This window comes from Euphorbia lathyris, chromosome 3, assembly GCF_963576675.1.
Source record: "Euphorbia lathyris chromosome 3, ddEupLath1.1, whole genome shotgun sequence".
NCBI lineage: Eukaryota > Viridiplantae > Streptophyta > Magnoliopsida > Malpighiales > Euphorbiaceae > Euphorbia > Euphorbia lathyris.
In genome coordinates, this window is record NC_088912.1 from 76454340 (window position 1) to 76477964 (window position 23625).

At 34.5% G+C, this 23625-nt stretch overlaps 1 protein-coding gene across 1 annotated transcript; it reads left to right on the forward strand.

Annotated features, from left to right (window-relative positions):
* The first annotated feature begins 9094 nt into the window (after nucleotides 1-9094).
* LOC136222370 (probable CoA ligase CCL8) lies at nucleotides 9095-16193 on the forward strand. Its single transcript, XM_066010077.1, has 17 exons — nucleotides 9095-9352; nucleotides 9514-9683; nucleotides 10029-10202; nucleotides 11037-11199; nucleotides 11338-11426; nucleotides 11735-11803; nucleotides 11957-12010; nucleotides 12339-12446; nucleotides 12851-12949; nucleotides 13198-13290; nucleotides 13372-13449; nucleotides 13553-13654; nucleotides 14478-14568; nucleotides 14904-14977; nucleotides 15121-15300; nucleotides 15719-15772; nucleotides 15870-16193. Exons 1-17 carry the CDS (start codon nucleotides 9202-9204, stop codon nucleotides 15912-15914), a joined length of 1794 nt encoding a protein of 597 aa, XP_065866149.1. The 5' UTR covers nucleotides 9095-9201; the 3' UTR covers nucleotides 15915-16193.
* Nucleotides 16194-23625: the final 7432 nt, after the last annotated feature.

A 23625-nucleotide genomic window follows, 5' to 3' on the forward strand; every position in this document is an offset into this window, starting at 1 on the left:
GCTATCAGGACACTTTGAAAGTTTAGGAGACCAATCAAGCTTTTTGGACAAGTTTAGAAGGGCAAATGATGTATTAAACCCAAATTTAACCGGTGAGAATGACTATCTATATATTTTAGAGAGTTATGTCACCTTCTAAATTTTACAATTTAGAGAACCATATCATCCTATTACAAATGCTCTTTAACAATATATTTATATATATTATATTAATACTTAAACATTAAAAATAAAAAATATAATATATTTTTATATAGGCATAATACCTATTTAGCTCCCCAAACTAAGGTTTGAAATTCAATTAGGACCCCAAACTATCAAAATCATCACTCAGATCTCTGAACTAAGCAAAAATCATCAATTGAGCCCTCATTTTAAAAAAAAATCATCAATTGAAACCTCAATGAAAATTATTCGGTTGAACATTTGCAAACCCTTTTCCCTAAACCTATTTTGAACCAACACATATATTGTACAGTCTTTATCAAATAGTCACAGTTTCTAAGTTTAAAATAGGATGATAACTCAATTGATGATTTTTGCTTAGTTTAAGGACCTGATTGATGATTTTAATAGTTTAGGATCCTAATTAACTTTGAAGCTTTAACTTAGGGACCTAAATGGGTGTAATGCCTTACAATATTATATTTGTACTTAAACATTAAAAATGAAAAATATTATTTAATATTTATTTTATAATATATTTCGATAAATATTACTACATCCGTCCCATAATATAAGTCATTCTAGAGATTTTTACATAAATTAAGAAATACAAATAGGTTTCAAAAAAAAAAAATACAATTAATGTAGAGCCTAGTTAATGGAAAAATTACACCTATGGCCACTAAACTTTATCCATTTAACATTGGGGTCACTGAACTTCCATTCTTAACTGTATGGCCACTGAACTTTACGCTTTTTAACACTGGTGGCCACTGAACGTCTCAAAACGACCGTTGATGGCCTCAAAATAAAAAATTCGAAGAGTTAATGTATTCTAAGGAACTTTAATTCTTGAAAATTTGCGTTTTGAGGTCATTTATGTGTTTTTTGGTTAGGAGAGAGAGTGTGAATTTATAAAGAGAAAGCTCGGGTAAATTTCATCAATAGTGTACAACTTTTACCCAATTTCACACTTTGGTGTACAACCTTCAATTTGTCTCACTAATATGTACGACCTTATAGGTGACCTTCCACTTTGGTGTATAGTAGGTAAAAATGACTGGTCAACGTCTGGTCAACGTGCCACCTCATCATTTTTTATCTACCCATTTAAAAAAGTGGGACCCACTTATTATACAATCACTAAAATACCCTTTTCCCTTTTGAAATTACTAGAATACCCTTATCACATCCCTTACAACCCCTCCCTCCATCTTTCCCTCTCTCTAAATTCTCTCTCTAAAAAAACTTTCAATCTATCTGAATTACATTTTCGTTGACACAAATTATAATTCCTATAATTATAATTCTTTACCCAATCTCCTAAATAAATATCCTCTCTTCTTCATCTCTTATATATATATATATATATATATATATATATACATCCCCAATAAGAACACATCAGCACTTAGATAAATTCCAAAACACCTCTTAAATTGTACTAATTAACAAAACTAATCTTATTATCTTGAATAATCTGCAACAATATGTTGGAGATGAAGGGAGTTACAGATGAATGAAAAGAAATTACAAAGAGAGAAAGGAAAATTACAGAAGATTTGAGAATAGGAGATGAAGAATGGAAAACTTAACTTAACTATTGTAATCCTTGCTGTGGCTGTTATATAGACCAGCACCATGAGTTGTTTCTTTCTTTGTTACCGTTGATAAGTGAGGCGGTGCGTTTTGCTCAACATGAAACGCAGTCGTTTCTATAGTTTGTTACCCCCCCTCAAGCTAGGTATATATGGAAATTAAGCCGAGCTTGATGACATTTCGTTGGAAGGGTCCTGATGCTAATGCTTTGGTGAATATGTCCGCAGCCTGGTTGTTCGTTGTGACTGGAATTGGCTTTATAATTCCTTGCTGGAGTTTTTCGCGAATGAAGTGGCAGTCCAATTCAATGTGTTTACTCCGTTCATGGAATGTGGAGTTCGTAGTTAGATATATGGCGGAAAGATTATCACAGAACAGGGGTACTGGGATGTTGTGACTGATCTTCAGTGCATCTATGAGGTATAATATCCATTGTACTTCAGCCGTTGCAGAGGACATGGCCCTATATTCTGCTTCTGTGGAGGATCGAGACACGGTGGCTTGCTTCTTGCTTTTTCAGGAAATTAGAGCATTTCCTATGTAAATACAGTAACCAGTAATGCTGTGTCTAGTATCGACACATGTAGCCCAGTCTGCGTCTGAGAAGGCCTATAGTTTCTGAGTTGGTGCGCTTGAGGGATAGAACAACCCTTTACCTGGATCATTTTTAACATAATGCAAAATCCTATGTGCTGCTTTCAAGTGAATGTCAGTGGGTGTCTGCAGAAACTGACTAAGAGTGTTGACAGCATACATTATGTCAGGTCTAGTATTGGTCAGATATACTAATCGGCCAATCAACCTTCTATACACAGTGGGATCAGGAATAGGGACGCCTACATCTTTACTAAAACGAGCAGTAGGGTCCATGGGGGTTGTAACCGGTTTCGAAGCTAGTAGACCACTATCCTCTACTAACTCTAGAGCATATTTGCGTTGGGAAATGCAAATTCCCTTTCATGTTCTAGCTACCTCAAAGCCTAAGAAGTACTTTAGAGTACCTAGATCCTTTATCTTAAATTCCTCATCTAAATGCTTTTTGATGCTTTCTATCTCAACTAGATTGGTGCTTGTGAGTATTATATCATCAACATACACGAGTAAGACAGTGATAAGATTATTATTGTACTTTATAAAAAGGGAATGATCTGATGAACATTGAATGTAATTGTGTTTAAACAGAAATAATGATAACCTTTCGTACCATTGCCTACTCGCCTGCTTCAAACCATAAAGTGACCGTTGTAACTTACAGACAAGATTAGGATTAGAAGTCTTCATGACAGGAGGAAGAGCCATGTACACTTCCTTATGTAAATTACCATGGAGAAATGCGTTGTTAACATCACATTGGTATAAAGGCCAATTCTATAACGCTGCAATTGCAAGTATAAGCCTCACTGTAGTTAATTTCACCACAGGAGAAAATGTGTCCAGGAAGTCCACACCCTCTATTTGGGTATAACCCTTTGCGACAAGCCTTGCCTTATATCGTTCAAGGGTCCCGTCACTTTTAAGTTTAACTTTAAAGGTCCATCTATAGCCTACCTTTTTCTTTCCTTTAGGTAACTCAACAAGTGTCCAGGTATGATTAGCTTCTAGTGCATCTAATTCTTTCTGCATAGCTTCTTTCCAACAATTATGTTTCATAGCCTCTGTGTGACTCTTTGGTTCAGGCACAATGGTCAAATTCATGACATAATTCCTATGTGGAATGTTTAACATTTGATAGGATAATACACTGGAAATGGGATACTTGATACTAGTGTCTATGTCATGGCTCCTAAGTTGATTATAGTGGTAATCAATAAGATAAGAGGGTCGCTTCTTATTTCTAGACGATTGCCTAGTTCCTTGAATAGGTATATCAACTGATGTAGTTGCTTGTGTGTCTTGACTTATGTGAGTATGAGGATGATTATCAGCACTATCTATAACGCTATTTTGCTCATCAGATCTAAAAAATTCAGCAGGAACCTCAAGGGTTGGTATAGTTACAGATGGCGTTGTAAGTGATGGACTAACAGGGACATGATTTTCTATTGTTACTGCAGAAGACTCTAAAGATGACAAACTCTCAATAAAGGAATTGCTAAGAGTCTGATACTCAGGTATTGGCTTATGATCCAAAAACTGCGTATAAGGAAAACACTGCTCAACAAACTTGACATCTCTTGTCAAGGTATATGTCTGTGTGTGAAGACTAAAGACCTTAAAACCTTTGACATTAGGCTTATATCCCATAAAGATGCCAGGCGTTCCCCTATTGTCCATTTTGTGTTTCCCTGGCCTAAAATTGTAACTGTATACCAAACATCCAAAAGTTCTTAGACTGGTGTAATCAAATAGAGTTGAGTACAACATGCTATGGGGAGAACTATTGTCTAATAATGGTGTAGGCATGATGTTTATCAGAAAAGCGGCATGCATAATACAGTCGGTCCAGAAAACTAGAGGTAAGGATGCTTGTATTCTAAGTGTTCTAGCAACAGCAAGCAAGTGCTGATGTTTCCTCTCAACAGTACTGTTCTGTTGGGGAGTATAAGGGCATGAAAACTGATGTTTTATGCCTTTTTCAGAGCACAGAATAGCCAACTGTAATTCAGGTGCATTGTCACTCCTGATAGACTTAATCTTTAGGCTAAACTGTGTCTCTACAAAGTTATAGAAACCCTCAATACATTTAGGTAGAGGTGGCAATTTCTGACACGAAAACACGAAAACAGAGCCAACCCGACTGACACGACACGATTGACACGAAAGTCATTTTTCTAACATTTATAACATATAAAACCATATAGAACATAAATATGAGATAACACGATTTTGACACGAAACACGACAATTGCCAGGTCTACATTTAGGTGCCTGAGACTTATTTTTCAACAAGTATATCCATGTATATCTACTGTAGTCATCAATCATAGTTAAAAAATATCTATAACCCGCATGAGACTCCACAGAAAAGGGGCCCCATACGTCCAAATGTACGAGATCAAAAATATTCTCAGTTTTATTTTGACTAACAGGGAAAGGCAAACGCTTGAGTTTAGCCTGTGGACATACAGTACAATCAAAAAATGTAGAATGTTTTACATTGAGAGGTAAAAATTTAAATTTTTCAACAGGCAAGTGTCCCAATCTAAGATGCCACAGATTCAAATCAGATACATGTTGCTGTTTTTCTGCAGATATGGAAGCCACAGTTGGCACAGTTGGTTGATGTTCATGAGGTATGACATACAAGACCTTTTTCAATTTAGCTAAACCAATCATCAGTTGAAGTTTTGTATCCTGTATTTCACAAACATCAAATGCAAAAACACAATTCACATCATGCTGTTCTAATAATTTGCTAACAGACATAATGTTGAAGCTAAAAGTGGGAATGTAGAGAACATTATGCAAAACTAAATGATTATTGACCTTAACTGTTCCTACTTGAGTAACCCTTAAATGTTCATTGTTAGGCAATCTTACTACTATTGCATTAACAGTACGAACATCATATAACAAATCCATGCTATTCGCTATGTGGTCTATGGCACCACTGTCTAGGATCCATTCTACCTTAGTAGAGATATGCTCAACAATATTAGGCAATACAGCACAAGTATAATGATCAAGATTAGTTAACCAACTAATAGGGTTATGAGTGATACTTGTGGAGTGAATGTAACTCGCTGAACCATTTGCACTCTGTTGTAGCTGATTGCCGTGTGCAATTGGAGCATGGTTAGTCACTATACTACCCACCATATGTGGATTAGCAGAATTAGGATAGTTATTGGAAGTATGATGCTTAAGCTGGTCTTTTTCTTCTAATATACTCATTAGCTTGCTATATTGCGACTTCGAAAGAGTTATGCCCACATCATGTACTTGGGTCTGCTGTCCGTGTGAAAATAGTGTGGGCTGTTGACCTATCTCAAGATCTTGATGATTTCCTTCAGGCGAATAATCTGTAGACACGTTAGCATTGTGGTTGCTATTATGTCCCCCTGTATTATACCCACTACCACTGCCCTTCTTTTTGGTGAATTTAAACCCTGCCGGAAAACCATGTTTTTTATAGCATTGGTCGATGGTGTGCCCAGGTTTATCACAGTATGTGCATTTAGGTCCTTTCTTTCTATTATCTTGATATTGCCCTCTAGCCATGTTGACTGTAGACTTAGTAGAAGTAGGTCCTATTTGCCTCTCTTGCTGTGTAACCAAAGTTAAAGCAGTGGTAATATCTGGTATGGGTTTTATAAGAAAGATCTGAGATCTAACAGCAGCAAAGTCAGGTCCTAAGCCTTTGAGGAAACGAATTACACAATCCTCTTCTTGATACTTTTTATACTCTAGTAACCATTTAGAACAAGAACAAGCAGGTGTACAATGACAAGTGCGCAAGGGTCTATAATTGATCAACTCTTCCCATAACGTCATCAATTTCGTGTAATAGTCTGTGACAGATAACGAACCTTGGGTGAAAGAAAACATCTCTTCCTGCAACTCAGCTATCTTCAACGAATCGCCTTGAGCAAATCTAGATTTTAGATTCTTCCAGACATCAGACGCATTATCAAACCATTGGATGCTTTGAGCAATGGAAGGGGTGATAGATCTTGTAATCCATGAGAAGATCATGGTATTGCAACGATCCCAAGCTGCTTTGTTTGGATCTGCTTCAGCCGGCGAAGGAAGCGTGCCGTCGATGAAAGAAATCTTGTTCTTGGCCCGTAAAGCCCTTTGAATTTCTCTGCTCCAAGAATGGTAATTGCTTCCATTCAATAGCTGTGCTACCAAAACTAATCCTGGGTTCTCCCCTGAATGAAGATAATAGCAGCTTGAGGGGGTTTTGTGAAAGATCGGGAGTAACGTTTGTAGTAGTATTTTCTGGTGCCATTTTTCTGATTTTCTGGCAAAAGAAAAGAGGGATCAGCAAAAGATTGACTGAATTTCTTCAATCAAGAAAAGAAATTGATTGAAATTTTCAATCAAGAAAGTAATGTTTCGATCCTGATCTTGGAATGAAACAGAAAAACGTATGAATGACTGAGAACTCTGTAACGAAAAGATAATCGAACGCAAAGCGTGTTCTCTGATACCATAACAAAACTAATCTTATTATCTTGAATAATCTGCAACAATATGTTGGAGATGAAGGGAGTTACAGATGAATGAAAAGAAATTACAAAGAGAGAAAGGAAAATTACAGAAGATTTGAGAATAGGAGATGAAGAATGGAAAACTTAACTTAACTATTGTAATCCTTGTTGTGGCTGTTATATAGACCAACACCATGAGTTGTTTCTTTCTTTGTTACCGTTGATAAGTGAGGCGGTGCGTTTTGCTCAACATGAAACGCAGTCGTTTCTATAGTTTGTTACTAATCATATCAGATGTTGAGTCCATTTATTTGTGGCAGTTTTCATAATCAAGAACATGAAGATGATAAGATGATTCCCTGTATATCTCCAACAAGAAAAACAAAAAGGAGCAGCAAAGATAAGAATCCATATTCAACTAGAGGCCTAGACAAGTTTTCTGCAGATTTAGCTGAACTTGAAGAAAAAAGACAGCAAATTTATTTACAGGTTGCTTCATATATCTTTTGTTCGTGAGGAATTTGAGCAACAAATTGACGGCTTTGGTGGAGTAGCAAAACTAAAAAAAATTACATAGTGATATTAATTGAAGACAGACAATCACTCGTCCACCTCTTTAAATTCCGTATATTCTCATTCCTACTAGAAAACCACCATGCTACCTTTGAAAGTTCATAAAGTGGACGAGTCGAACTGTTTAGATTGGTTGTGGAAGGTTAACGCATCAACCATTATAATAGAGTTTGCAATAATCTTTAGTTTTTTCTGGTTAATTTGCTCACTGAAAAAACCCAATTGGCACTGTTCAGGGATCTGCAGTCACCAGCGAGAGCGAGATTATTACAAGTTCTAGGATGACTAAAGGAGTTGTTATTAGTGATGGTTTAGCGGGAAAGAAAAATGAAGATGAGCAGAGAGATTGGATGTTTTTTTAGAGAGAGATGAGTTGGAGAGAGAGGACTTAGAGAGAGGAAGTGAAAGATGGAGAGAGGAGTTGTAAGGAAGGAGATAAGGGTATTTTAGTAATTTTAAAAGGAGAAAGGTATTTTAGTAATTGAATAAAGTGGGTCCCACTTTTTTAAATGGGTAAATAAAAAAAATGCTGAGGTGGCGCATTGACCGGTCATTTTTACCTGCTATACATTAAAGTTGGAGGTCACCTATAAGGTCATACATATTAGTGAGACAAATTGAAGGTTGTACACCAAAGTATGAAATGGGGTAAAGGTTATACACCATTGATGAAATTTACCCGAGAAAGCTTCAAAAAATGTGATTTTGGAAAATAAAAAATGTGGTTTCATGGTAAATATCATTCTGGACAACTTTAATTCTTGAATGTTTTCATTTTGAAGTCGTTAACGATCATTTTGAAGAATTAGTTAAAGTTCAGTAACTACCGGTGTTAAAAAGTATAAAGTTCAGGGGTCATTAGTGTAATTTACCCCATAATTAATGAATTTTATATTGGTTAACTTAAAAAAATTCTCCCTCATGTAATGGTTGGACAATAAGTATTCAAATATTAAAAGACACATAGACCAAGACAAAAATTTTAATGCTTAGACCAAAAAACTAAACTAAAAATTCTTGGAAAACCAAAACGATTTATATTTTGGGAAAAAATTAAAATGACTTATATAATGGGACGGAGAGAGTATTAGAAAGTTAATTTATCTTTACAATATTAACAAAGCTAATTGAATGGTTCTTAAGACCTTATGATTTTATTTATTCTATATTGTATTCTGATTTTCACTAAAATTACTTTCTAAAACGACTTATATAATGGAACGGAGTTGGAAAGTTAATTTATCTTTACAATATTAACAAAGCTGATGGAATAGTTCTTAAAACCTCATGATTTTATTTATTCTATATATATATATATATTGTATTCTGATTTTCATTAATGAAATTTTCTTTATTATTTAAAAAAAAACATTTAAATTTTAAGTACGAACAAACCAAAATTAAAAAATCGATTACATTTTATAATTTAAATTAAATTATAAAATATATATGTTATATCTACTTATATATTTTTATATGGTTAATTGAATAGAATTTTATTATATATATTACAATGTCATTAGGTTTAATCAACTGGTTAAATCCATTAAGTTTTACATCAATTATCAACCATTAATGTTTACATCAATTATCAATCCAGTTCGAATTGGGACTTTTAAAACAGCCTATTTTTGTAGCATATATCCAACAAAATCCATGGTGGTGGTGGTGGTGATATTCAAATCTAATATACTAATTCATTGCGGCTTTGCTCCGGGACCAAAACATCCCCCTTTATCATATCTACTTCACCCACATTTTACCTCTAATGAATAATTGCTCTGTTTCGCCACCTATATCTCTCATGTCTTCTTCATTTAAAGTTCTCACCCAACACTTGCACAAGTCTCATTTCTCCTCTTTCTCTCTTCCATGTCCTCATCTCCCCTCTACCGTCTCTTTTCTTCGCTGTTACTCTTGTAAGCCCCTCTTTCCTTCTTGTCCGCTTTCTGTTTGTAGAATTGTCTCGCTTATCATCGGTGGTTTTTTTTTCCTAATTGAATTGTGAACAGCGTCTAATTTACTGTAAAATTACTGTTTGGAGATGTTTCATTCCCTGTGATTTCATCTATTTTTGCAGCACTGCATTCTGATTCATTTATGGAGGTGGTTAAAGCTGTTTATAAGCAGGGGAATGCGGCTGCAGATAGCATTGCTATTAGAGCTGACCAGAAGGATTACACTTATGCCCAACTCATTTCATCTGCCTGTAATATCTCTAATCTTCTCTGCGACGCTGGAATAAAGACAGTGAGTTTAATTGTACTTTTTCATTTACTTTTCTTAATTCAGCAAATTTATGATCTCTCGTGAATCATGATTTCGTGTATCAATTGAATTTTAAGCTTTTTCAAAGGTTGTGTACAAATGTTAATTACTGGTTTATTTTCTAGTTTGTTATTTTTTGTTTGTCCCCTGTTCCTGGTGAAATTTTTGAGGTGAACTACTTTCATCAGGAAAGGTAGCCGCAAAGACTTTTGGGAATTGTGTCATATCTCTTGCTCTCACTTCAATATTTCTCATCAGAGTACAGTTAAAATATTTCTTGATTATTTAGACTTGTGAAGATAGCTAACTCTAAAATCTTTCTTGTAGGATGGTCATGCTAGAGGAAATAGGGATCTTGGTGGAGCTCGAATTGGGATTGTGGCCAAACCTTCAGCTGAGTTTGTTGCTGGAGTACTAGCTACTTGGTTTAGTGGAGGTGTTGCAGTTCCACTTGCACTTAGCTACCCCGAAACAGAGCTCTTGCACGTGATGAATGATTCGGTATGCCCAAAGAAAACCTTTTGTCCTACTTATTTAGTGCGCATTTACTGCATTGAGTTCTTCTGTATGTGCCCATTGCTGGTGCTGATTAATACTTGTTTATTTTCTTAATTTAGTGATGAGCTGTTATGTTATGATATAATTGTTCTTTATGCATTCCAAAGACATCTGCATGTTGGCTCTTGTGCATCTTCCACGGATGATTGATTATATAACATGGTGTGCACTAAAAAGTATGATGATGTCCTAATATTCAAGCTTGTTTTCTAGCCTATCTTATGATTTTTTTTGTATGTCTTCTACGAACTAGCCTAATATTATATATAGCAAGAAGACAGCACCAACCGATCTGGACTTTCTTTAAGGGGGGAAATTTAGAAGCTTTCAACTTTCCTGGCTCACTACTATCTATCCTATAAAAGCCATCTCTCTCTTTCCTCAACTAAGTCGAACCTTGCTTATCCCCGCCCTGCTCCTTGGATAATGTCTTCCCCCGTGCTTGAGTAGAACTAGCTTCCCAATTATGCTAGATGGCATGAAAGAAAACTACTTTTTCATTTCATCACATCACACAGGCTTCACTCCTGGAACTGATATTCTATACATGGTCATGTTAGTATGTCTTCTACGAACTAGTATAATATTATATATAGATTCAAAGACATACTAACATGACCATGTATAGAGTATCAGTTCCAGGAGTGAAGCCTGTGTGATGTGATGAAATGAAAAAGTAGTTTTCTTTCATGCCATCTAGCATAATCTTCGTTATTTCACTTTGCTTCCCTCCTAATCAGTTTTATCATACATCTCTGATTTATATTTGACTTGTAGGAAATTTCTTTTGTATTGAGTACCGAAGATTATCAAGAATTGTTGCAAAATGTTGCTACTAAATGTGCTGCTCAATTTTCCCTCATTCCATCCGTTTCTAGTATTTCTTCACATGCAACTGCAGATCATCATTCTCAAATTGGAGTATTGGATATAGAAAGAGGTATGTTGAGGAATATTGCAAACTTATATTAGATTGGTAGTTTCTTATTCTAAGAAATATAAAGTCATGTCTTGTACAACCAAACGAGATACAGATACAAATTTCTTCTTCGTCTTGAAAACTTTGGGCTTGGTGCAGGTGAAGATCCAGCTCTTATTGTCTATACAAGCGGCACAACAGGTAGACCCAAAGGTGTCGTGCATACTCATAAAAGTATTACTGCACAGGTAACTCTTTGCCTGTGTATCATTTTGTATTTTAGTGACCCTGTGAAATGGCTGTCTATTCAACATTAATTAATGGTGTTGATAAATGAAGGTATAAGCAGACCATGGTGAACTCTAATGTAATTTCAGTTGGTGGATAGCTGCCAGAAATTGCTTATTTTTACCATCGTAACTAATTTGGAACCATACACGTATATGAAACAGTATAGTGTTAAGACTGATGCCAACTAATGCGAATAAACAATGTTCCTTTCTTTTGTTCTCTAATTTGACCTTAACACTTATTGTGCTGTTGGGTTGACTTGCAGGTCCAAACCTTAGCGGAAGCTTGGGAATATAGGTCTACTGATCAATTTCTCAATTGTCTACCTTTACATCATATCCTTTGTTTGCAATTTGCTTGGATTCTACAATAATGTCTTTACAAATAGAAGTAGGTTACATGTACTGCGTGCAGACGCTGTTTCTGTCATTTTTTAGTGTGTTATGCACAAGATTTTGCATCAAGCTGATCCTTAACTCATGTCGTACATGTTCACGGGCTTTTCAATGCTCTTTTTGCCCCTATCTATGCAGGTTCTACGGTAATTTTTGTATTTTGTGTGCTTTAATGCAAACATGTGCATATGTACACATATATGTACTCATCAGTCTTGATCACATGCACTTTAATGAGCATGTAGAATTTTCTCATTCACCGTTAGATCTAGGCTTATTAGAATCCTAAGGTGGAGATTCAAAGCATCCCGAGGCTTAGATTTAATAAGCCTATATCTAACGGTGAATGAGCAAATTCACTTGCTCATTAAGGTGCATGTGAACATTCCTGTACGTACTCATACTGGAAAATTTTAGTTAGTTTGGTTTATCTCTTTTGTCATGGTTGTAATATATGTTTTTGATATATTGAAGGTTGAGTTCATGACAAAATTTAGCGTTAGGGGAATCTGGCAAAGATGGCGAGAATCATTTCCAGCAAATGGGAGCAAATCTGACAATGCTATAACAGTTTTTACAGGAGTGAGTATTCTGTATAAGGCATGAAATGCTGATTGAGTTAACTCTTTGACTGACCATATCATTCATGTATTATTGTTATTTTTCTCAGTGGCTACATGAATAATTTTCTACAATTTTCTACCTTTTATGATTTCTCTGGACTTTCCATTTTCACTGCACATCAGCTACTGTGGTTTATGATCTTACCATTTTAAAACTGTTGGGATATTGTGTCACTATATGAGATCAAAATGAGAGATGTTCTCTTGCTATTTTCTTCGCATATTATTTCCCAGTTCAAGTTCTGCTTTATTATTGCAGATATTTTAGTTATCTCCAAAGTTTAGGAATAGCTGCTTTTCCTTTGAAATTTTCAGCATAAAGTAATAATGTAATATAAAGCTGTATTCTTTTCTAACATTCAGGTTCCAACCATGTACACTCGATTGATACAAGGTTATGAAGCAATGGACCCAGAACTTCAACAAGCCTCTGCCTCTGCTGCAAGACAATTACGCCTTATGGTAACTTCACTTGAATGAACATCCTGATTTTACCTCTTTTTGAGTCAAAACAGTGTTAGGGTTGCATTTAAGTATTTTACCCATTGAACTTCACTGGGAGTACATTTAACTTATTCAGCAAATAATAGCTTATTGGGGTCTTAATTATGTCATGTAAATGGGCATCGATAATCATATTGTTGCCTCCGTCAAAGTGAACTGCTGAATGCTTGATTGTAAGCCGAATTTTTTTTGTTGCAATTTGCTAGATGTGTGGCTCTTCAGCACTTCCTCTTCCTATTATGGAACAATGGGAAAAGATAACAGGTCATCGCCTCCTAGAACGATATGGTATGACTGAGGTAAGTGATCTATTTGTCAATTGCAGAACCGCATTGTATAGTTTGTTTGAGCTATTCTGATTGTCGTGGTTGGATGTTCAGTTTGTCATGGCAATATCTAATCCATTAGAAGGTCCACGGAAGGCAGGCACTGTTGGGAAACCTTTTCCTGGCGTGCAGGTTTTTATGCTGTTAATGCTTTCTTTGATATTTAAATATTTTGTATGGCCTTTATCAGCAGCTTTTCTCTCCCTTTTATTCCTTTTTCAAATTCTTTGTATAGGTCAAGATTGTAAAAGATGAGAACGAAGATGATGCAAATGGTTTGGGTGAACTTTGTGTTAAAAGCCCTTCATTGTTCAAGGAATACTGGAAACTTCCGAAGGTGCTCTGAGCTTTCTATTGTCTTGTATCTTCACTTTGTTTTTCCTTTGCTCTGTATCACTCCGCAATACTGTTCTATATTTTGTTTCTATAATTGTGATACATAGATCTGTTTCCCTAAAGTTTTTATCTAGTATCAGCTTATCAACATGTAACTTACTCCATTGGGAGTGAGAAACAGGTTTTATTCTACAAGGTTTAGTTTATTTTGCAGAGGAAGTGTGTGATTGTTAGATTAAGTTAGTTCTGAACTAATATTACTTTGGATTTGTTACTTGATAGATGATAGAGTTCCTATGGTATTTATGTGATATCTATTGAAGTTTTTTCCTAGCGCGAAACACATTGTTTACCAGGTGCTAGCATGCCACTCAATGCCATATAACAGAAGTTAAATATTCAAATCTCTGATGCAACTTAAGTGCTGTAATACCTATACTCACTCTGTTTGTGTTAGGTATATGAATTGTTTTTTTCTGGACTTTATTTTTATAGCAGCACAGAATACATTATAATTCTATTTTTAGTTCTAATTCATATCCTGACTTGCCAAAAAAATACAATCAACTGCTACTAGTGAAGGGAGTCTCTTATTTCATTTGTTGTTTAAATATTTGAGCAGGAAGATTTCCATGCAGATTAAATATCCATTTTTCCAATTTTCTCGAGGTGGAAATATATAATGTTTGTGATGCTAACAGACATTTTCAGTCTACAAATTCTCAGATATGAATTTGTTCTAATTATGGAATGATTGGTCCTCTAGTTTTGAGCTGAAGAAGACTTCAACTAACTGATTTCCTAACCTTTTGATTTTTGTGCAGGTAACTAATGAATCATTTACAGATGATGGCTTCTTCAAGACAGGGGATGCTGGTAAAATAGATGAAGATGGGTATTACATCATTTTGGGACGTAAGTCAATTTAAATTACCATAGAATGAGGAAAGTTGCTATTTTTCATTAAATTTGTCTTCTGGAACATGGGCTGCAAATTTCTTATGATCATTTTTTTAAATTCATCTCATTCCATCTACGGATGTATTATATTTCCTTCCCCCTTCCATTTATCCTCTTTTTGGTTTATTTGCTCCACCATATTCAGTTTGGCCTGGATATTGCCTCTCTTAGTTACCCTTTTACCATAGAATGAGAAATTCTACTGACCTGTAAGTATTGTGGGCGGGAAAATACTCTTAATCTGTTGTGACAATTCTTCCTTGTGGAGCTTACAAGACTTTACCTTTCAGGTACAAGTGCTGATATTATGAAAGTTGGAGGATTCAAATTGTCAGCATTAGAAATTGAATCAGTTCTCTTGGAGGTGATAATTTCTCTGCTTCATTCATAAGGCCTCGTTATATATTTTACATGTTCGAGATTGTCTTATAGATATGTAGAGAAACCAAACTGTTGTATCTTTCCTAACAAAAGCGAAGTTTGAAAAAAAATTCTGTTGTTGTACAGCACCCAGTGGTTGCAGAGTGCTGCGTCTTGGGTTTGCCTGACAAAGATTATGGAGATTCTGTCTCTGCAATTATTGTTGTAGAGGAAGCATTGAAGAAAAAAAGAGAAAGAGATTCGAAACCTTCTCTAACCTTGGAAGAGCTCTGCGAGTGGGCTAAAGAAAAACTTGCGCCATACAAGGTATAGATTATTGTGATTGTGAACATGCCATCTCCCCATTTTTATTTTGAGCTATGAAATTGTATTGATGCTTGGAATTGTTTCTTTTAATATTTCCCTGTATATATTCGGTATTTTTAGCTAGTCCAGTTCTATTCCATTATAAGGCACCATTAACCTGTAGAATGGAGTTCCGTTTCTTCTGCATTAAGCTTGCCAATATTTCCTATCAGTTTATTTTCGTAGTCGTCCAGCTATGAGTGTTGTTTTTTTTTTTTCCATTTCGGGTTTTGGCATTTTTTTGCCATTTCCTTTTCTGTTTTTCTCATATATATAGAGAAAGCTTTAACTGAAGCATGATATGAGGATTACATCTAGCAATGTAGCTTTCGTTCGGATTTACTTAACGATGATAAGTTATGTCTTTTTTTTTTACCAGCTACCTACACGATTGTTCTTGTGGGACTCACTTCCTCGCAATGCTATGGGCAAGGTACATTGCTTCCATCTACAATTGCTACACCAATTCGAACTCTAATTTCTTATGCACTTTTTCAGAAGGCTAACAGCCTTTTTGCTATCAACTTCAGGTGAATAAGAAAGAGTTGAAAAAACAGCTGTCTGCTGAACAGTAAATTTATTCTGTCAAGAAGCAGCAACTTGATATAGTTAGCAATGTGTTTCGGACACCGACAATCAGCAGTTTGATTGATTTAGCAGTCCATTTCAAAACAAAACCGGAAGAAATACCGAAATTGGCTGATTGTCCTCTGTATTGGTTATACATGTAGCAAAATAAATGGGAGGTAAGTGTATCAGAGAGAGGGAATTTCGGTTGCCAACCAATTCTTCATTTGTTTGTGGTTACATCCGACCATATTTATAATATGTAGCAAGTGATATTCAAGTTTAAATGAGGCTGATAATAAGGTTTATATATATATATATATATATATATATATATATATATATATATACACGGGTTAAATGCACCATTGGTCACTGAACTTACACTGTTATCTCAAAATGGTCACTCAACTTCAATTTGTCCCAATAAAATCACTCAACTTTGAGTTTTGTCTCAATTAAGTCAATATAACGATTTTAATGATTAAAAATCATCGGAATGATGACATAAGTGATACGTCAATATGAGACAATTCATATTTCTAACCGAAATGACACATGACATCCACATATGCGCCACATGGCTATCACGTGTCGATTATTTTTATGAAAAAAAACTAAAATTTAGTTTTTTTCATAAAAATACCCGACATGCGGCTGTCACATTTCGTTCCGGTCAGAGATTTGAGTTAACTCATGTTGACGTGTCATCCATGTCATTATTTTGATGCGTTTTAACCACTAAAATCGACAGAGTGGCCTAATTGAGACAAAACTCAAAGTTGAGTGATTTTATTGAGACAAATTGAAGTTGAGTTCCCATTTTGAGACAACCATATAAGTTCAGTAACCAATGGTGCATTTAACCCATATATATACATCATTTCAGTTTTTGAGTTGTGAAAAACATTTTCCGAATCATGAAAACTTGGCAGCTGGTTTTTCTCTTTTCTGTAAATTTAAACTTCACTAGTCTTTTAAGTGATTGGTAAAAAGCATTCTGATTTTTCATTAAGTTTCTGATCTTTTATTTAGACACATTAAACTCTTGAATTTTTTTTTCTTTCACATTAAGCTATTGCTTGTTAAATTGGTTACTTGTGAATATGTAATACAGTTAAAAAAGTTTTATTAATTTCATCTGTGTTTGAAATTATATTTGTTACGGCTAGAAATAAGGTTTTCCACAGTTTCCTTATAGCTATATTATAAGTTTTTAACTGTTTCCAACTGTTAAATATAAAAATTTCTAACGCATGTGAAATAAATAGGGTATTGCTATATACCGCAATATTTTTTCCACCCACCGCACTCTTTTGACATTTATGCCATTGTCATAATTTTTTTATCAAAAACCAAAACTTTTTTTCCCTCTCTTTCTCTCCCAAACCTAAAAACCCGAATTGGACGAAAATGGACCTGAGCATTCCCGAAGACCATGATTTCGAACACGAGGTAATCCTACGATATAAATTAAAATTAAAATTTCGTTTTTTGAATTTCGAAATTTTTTTTTTGACCTAAACGGGCAGCGCGCACCGTTCCACCGTACGGTGGAACGGATGCGCAGCTCGTTCCGCCGTAAGGCGGAACGAGCATGGCTCTCGTTCCACCGTACGGTGGAGCGAGAGCGCCGTTCGGTGGAACGAACGGCCGTGCCGTTTCCACCAGTTCGTCCGTTCCACCCGTGGTGGAAACGGCACGGCGATTCCGTTTACCTTATATTCATATGGGTTCCGCTTCCGATTCGGAGGCGGAACCCGTGATTTCTGAGTAATTTAAAAAAAAAAACTTAACGGAGATTTCATGAAGCCTTTATCCGCTCCTGGCTTTGGCGGCATGTTGTTTTAGGTCGGGTTTTTTGAAAAATCAAAAAGCTAGAGAGGATTTGAGATTTTTGAATTTTTGAGTTTAAATTATGAGGAGGGCAAAATTGTCAAAAAAGTGCGGTAGGTGGAAAAAATTTTGCGGTATATAGCAGCCCATAACATTATTCAAAATTAATTTTTATAGTCGTCAGATGTTTAATGTCATAGAAAACAAACGATAAGATTTAATGTATCTAAATAAAAGATCAAAAGCTGAATAAAAAAAATGAAAAATTAAAAGCTTCAGGATATTTTTTTATCTAAGTGATTTTTTGACGTTTAATATGCATGATCATGTGAATCAATATAAAATAATTAAACTACAGATACAATAGATTTTAATTGTTTGAGAATCCATATAACGGCCCTCAAACCGAGTAGTTAACAAACTCTATATATAAAAATGAAAAGCGATTTTGGAGCTTAGTCCATTGGAAAATATCTTTGTTTTGATTTTTATGTATTAAAATATAAATCAATGAAAATTGATATAAGATGACCTTTTAACAAAAATTGATATAGATGTAATTATTGAGGTCTCTCTTAGTATTAACGAGTTCTTTAAATTGATATAATAGATAAGGTATTAAAATAGGTTTATTGTTTTTGGGAAAGTATCAATTTAAGCTATACATATAAAATAGTACTAATATGAGCTTAACGTTTAAAAAAGATACAAATTTAGATCTTGATAACGGAACGTGACATGTTATTCATATTACTCCGTTAAGTTCTGTCAATTGTATGCGGAGAGAGAAATCAGAACTTAACGGAGTGATATGAATAACATATTACATTCCATTATCGATGTCTAAATTGATACATTTTTTTAAACGTTAAACCTATTTTGTTGCTATTTTATATATAGAACCTAAATTGATACTTTCCTAAAAAACTATAGGCATATTTGATACATTTTCCCTATAATAATCATAATAGTAAAATTTAGACAAAATGTAATTTTAAACTCCTGAATTGGGCTACCTTTAAATGGCTTCTAATGTGTCCTTGTTAAGCCTAAATTTTGTGCTTTGTGATGTTTATCAACCTCTAATATGAAGTAAATTTATGCAGTTAAAAAATTTAACAAGTTCAATTAAAATTCAAAGCTTTGATATATTTAGTTGTTAGAAATATATAAAGTTACATAAATGTTTGAAAATTAAATTCCAATATTAACTCTTAAACTTCTCAAAAAAAAAAAAAAACTCTTAAATATTAAAAGTTGAAAATGTTAGGAAGTCCATATGGTCCCTCAAGATCCCTTACCGTATCAGGAGCTTCCTTTGGCTGGGTATCAAAGACAGGCTCCTTACGAATGCGGATAGGCACAGAAGGCACTTGACTGAGTCTAGTGCCTGTAGTAGATGCAGAGGCAATGTGGAAACCTTGTGCCATGCCTTGAGGGATTGCCCAAATAGTAAGAAGATCTGGGAAGGGATCCTCCCTCATCACATCCTCCCTTCCTTCATGGCCTTTTCTGAAGGGGGCTGGTTCTCTCAAGGAGCCAAGGGGAACTTGCTGGCCAACATGGAGCACGATGCCATCCTCTTTGCTATTACTTGTCACCAAATCTGGAAGTGGAGGAATGAAGAATTATTTGCGGGTAAGGCTGTCCTTATTCCTGATTTACTGTTTTTCTTCTCGAAGAAGCTCTTTGTTATTACTAAAAGCTTTGAAAGAGATTCCCTTGTTCGCCCCTCCCCGGATAAAGAGATTCTGCTAGTTGGCTGGAGTAAGCCTAGAGAAGGGTTTGCTAAGTTGAATACTGATGGCTCCTGCCTTAGCAATGGCAGAATTGCTGCTGGAGGAGTTCTTCGGGATGCTGGTGGCAATTGGATGACGGGGTTTACCCATAACTTGGGGACGGGCTCCTCCTTTTCTGCGGAGCTCTGGGGTATCTTGTCAGGTATTAAACTCGCCATTCGCATGAGTGTTAAAAAGCTCTCGGTGGAATCTGATAATCTGGAGGCTATTAACAGGATTTCAGATAGCCAGGCTGTTTGTCTGAAGAGCCAGAATCTCATCAAAGCTATTTTGAGGCTTCGTCCTGCCTTTGAGTATCTTAATTTCTCCCATATTTTTAGGGAGCAAAACCGCGTGGCGGATCGCTTAGCAGCTGCTGGGCATGGGAGAATGTTAGGTGTTTCTACCCTATCTGTTCCTCCTTCTTTTCTTTTGCCTTCTCTCCTAGAGGATAGGATTGGAATCAGCCTTCCTAGACTGATCCCGGTGTAGGTTTTTTGTTGGTTTTGTTTTTTTCCTTTCCTTTCTTAAAAAAAAAAAAGTTGAAAATGTTAAATAATGAAGTTTTTCTAGTAATTGAATTTGATTAACTCATTATAGATTTGATTATATAACCTTTTAGAGTTTCTTTTTTAATTTTAATGAAAGTGTTTTTTGCATATATTTTTTTTTTAAATTGCAGAAAGTTTTACAAAATTTATAAAAATTTAAGGAATTGACTTTATTTACCCATTCATTTCAAAATAACTGTCACATTTTATTAAATTTTCTTATTTCATGTTATTTGTTAGGATTAGTTTTCAAGGCAATTTTTTTTCTATTTTACCATTATTAATGAGTTTAATATCAATTGTACTTTTTTTATTTTAAATTTTCAATATATAAAGAGTGGTTCAATTTAATGAGTGACACAAAATTGATGCAGGTGGTGTTCTGAGGGATGATGGTGGTGCCTGGGTGTCTGGGTTTACTCAGAATCTGGGTATGGGTTCGTCCTTTTCGGCGGAGCTTTGGGGGATTTTTTCTGGCCTTAGACTTGCCAAAAGTCTGGGTTTGAAGAAATTACTTGTTGAATCTGACAACCTCGAAGCTATCAATATGATCTCTGATAACAAATCTATTTGTTTAAATAGCCAAAACTTAATAAAATGTATTAGAAGGTTTTGTTCTTCCTTTGATTACATCAACTTCAGCCATGTTTTTAGAGAACAGAACCGGGTGGCGGATCGTTTGGCGGTTGCTGGACACGAGAGGATGCTAGGCGTCACAACCTTCTCTTATCCTCCTGATTATCTTTCTTCTCTTCTTTTGGAAGATGTGGTGGGGGTTAGCTTCCCTAGGCTAATCCCGGGTTAGGTTTTTTTCTGTTTGTTTTCTTTCCTGTTCCTACCAAAGAAAATGAGTGACACAAAAAATGAGAATAATTAATAAAGAGAGATAAAATGTAGTATTTTTGTTCCATAAATTTAATGCAAATCAATTATTTTCTTAATGTGTGTGATTTGGTAAAACGTGACAATTATTTTGAAATGGAGGAAGTAGATGATTGTAGAAAGCTAAAAGAATGAAAAAGTTAGAGGTTCTCAATTAAAATCATATAACGGAATGGCTTAATTAGAATAAGGCAAAAGCTAACGGACGCTCCCGGAACGCTTGATAAGAAATATATATATATATATATATATATTTATATAATATGCATTAAGTGGTTTGACACAAATTAATTAATTAAGAACAAAAGCTTAAATAATTGTGTTAGATATATATTGTATTTATGGTAATTATCCTAATAATTACCATAAATATAATATATATCTAATAAATTGTGCCAAAATTAATTAAATTAATTCCCCATTTATTTCTTTGATACTTGATTTTCTAATTTTTGAAAGCAAAATGCTTGATTTGAATGTCCCCCCATCCAATGAAAACATAGTTGCGTTCATGGGGGAAGATCCGAATTTGAAAAATTCATCACATACTTCAATCCCAGTGCAACCTCCAAATAACGCAGAAGAAACTCATGATCCGAATTTTTGGGTTATTATTTACACAATCTCCAATTCTTCACTAATTTTCTCTAATTTTAATACTTGGGTTTCTAATTTTTTAAAGTACAAGTGTAGTATTTGAATGATAACTAAATTAATTAAAGAAGAAAAAAAGAACTGATATTAGAGAGAAGTAAACGTTAGATTTGCAGAGAGAAGAAGAAGAAGAAGAAGAAGTAGAAGTGGTATAAATGACAGCTAAATTACCATTAAATAGATTATCCAATTACAACCATATTTAATGCATAAAATTTGACTAATTACAAGACAAATCATTTAATATATGTTATGTAAAAAATAATAAAATATATTTCTTATCTAGGGCCTCGGGGCGCCCATTAGCGGGCTCGAAAAAGTTCTTGCAGAAAAACTAAAGGAATCTCCTAAATTAGAATTCACAAAATGAGGATTTGACAGAAAATTGTAGAGAAAAATTGTAGAGACTTGATGTTGTGTCTTATGTTTTTTAGTTGATTTGATTGACCATTTTTCTATAGCACCCTTGTCGTTATATAATTGAATCACAACATGAAAAATAAATGTTTTCTCAACTGTTCTCAACACGTTGCTCAAAATCTCATGGCTTTATTCACCACATAGGCAAAGGGGATAGTTTTATTGCCGAATGTTGGGGGATACTATCTGTTGGAACTGGCGACACAACTCGGTATCCAACTCCTCATTGTTGAATCGGATTGCTCAGAATTAATCACTCTCCTCAATGATACCAGAGATCAACTGTCTGTCCATCCTTTAAAGGTTGTCTTGGGTAACATACTCGGCTTCCAAAAAACTCTAAGCATAAGATTCAAGCATATATACAGAGAGGCAAACCGTTGTGCTGATTGGCTAGCGAGAGAAGCTCTAAAGGCGCCATGGGGGAAGCACACACTGTTGGAACCTCCGGCACCTCTTAATCGGCTAATTGAGGAAGACTTTAGGGGCGTAGTTCAATTTAGAAGGATCTCAGATCCTAGTAGTAGCTTGTCGTAGCTGTTGGGTTTTTTTTTTCTTCTTGTTTTTTCTCAGTTTTATTTCTCGTGTTCTGCTCCATTTCCTTGCTTTGCTGTTGTAAAGCACCTTTTGTACCAAAAAAAAAAAAATTCTCCCAAAATTAATAACTACTTCTATCGCGGTAACTTTTCCCCACTTTCAACTCAACTAATTTTTTTACCATATGCCTTTATAACTAACTAATTAATTAATTCAAACTAATTAACTAATTTATTGATTAGTTAGATTAATTAACCAAAAATAATTAATTTTTTTGGAAGAGATATAATTATATAATTAGTTAATTTAATTAATTGAGCCCCAATTATGTGATAAATTACAAAATCGACTCAGATTAATTTATAGGTGAAATAGAAAGTTTGCTACTTATGATTCGAATACGAAAAATGACTATCATTTAAGTTAATTTTAAGGGATAGGATACTATAATAGTTTTAAAGTTTTTGAAGAAATGTAAATTTAGTTCTAATGTACAAAATATTACAATTTTAATCTTAATGTTTATGAAATGATACTATTATAATCATGCATAATAGAATTTGACGTCTCAACGTTTGTAAAATCATACAAATTTCATTATCCAAGGCTATGATTTCAACATTTATATGTTGTGGCTGAGTTTGAGGTTAAGTTCATTTATAAAGATAGAAAATAAATGAGATTTATTGTTTCGCTAGGTTTAAGGTTAAGTTCATTTCCACATAATTTATATTTTATCTATATGCCAAGTGATCATGCCGTTCATTTTGGATATTTTTTTATTATCTTTTACAATTATAAGAAAAAAATTATCAGTCTTTTTTAATGTAGGGACAAAATTGCTTTTCAAGATAAAATCTAAGGCGAGTTTTGTATATTAATCCATTTTTAAAAAGATAAACTATTTCAAAATAACAAAGGCATAACACTTATTCGACTCCTTAACTATAGACATAAATAGAACCTTATACTATTATTAAAATTATAAATGGGGTTTCTAAACTAAACAAAAATTAGCAATTGAGCACATAGTTAAATAAGTGTATGAAGGAGTCTAATTA

Excerpts from the sequence above, each read along its gene's own strand:
- LOC136222370 (XM_066010077.1), top strand. The coding sequence starts at position 9,202 with ATGAATAATTGCTCTGTTTCGCCACCTATATCTCTCATGTCTTCTTCA. Across the intron at positions 13,291-13,371 it reads AACGATATGGTATGACTGAG|TTTGTCATGGCAATATCTAA; the intron begins GTAAGTGATCTA and ends TTGGATGTTCAG. Across the intron at positions 15,301-15,718 it reads AAAAACTTGCGCCATACAAG|CTACCTACACGATTGTTCTT; the intron begins GTATAGATTATT and ends TTTTTTTACCAG.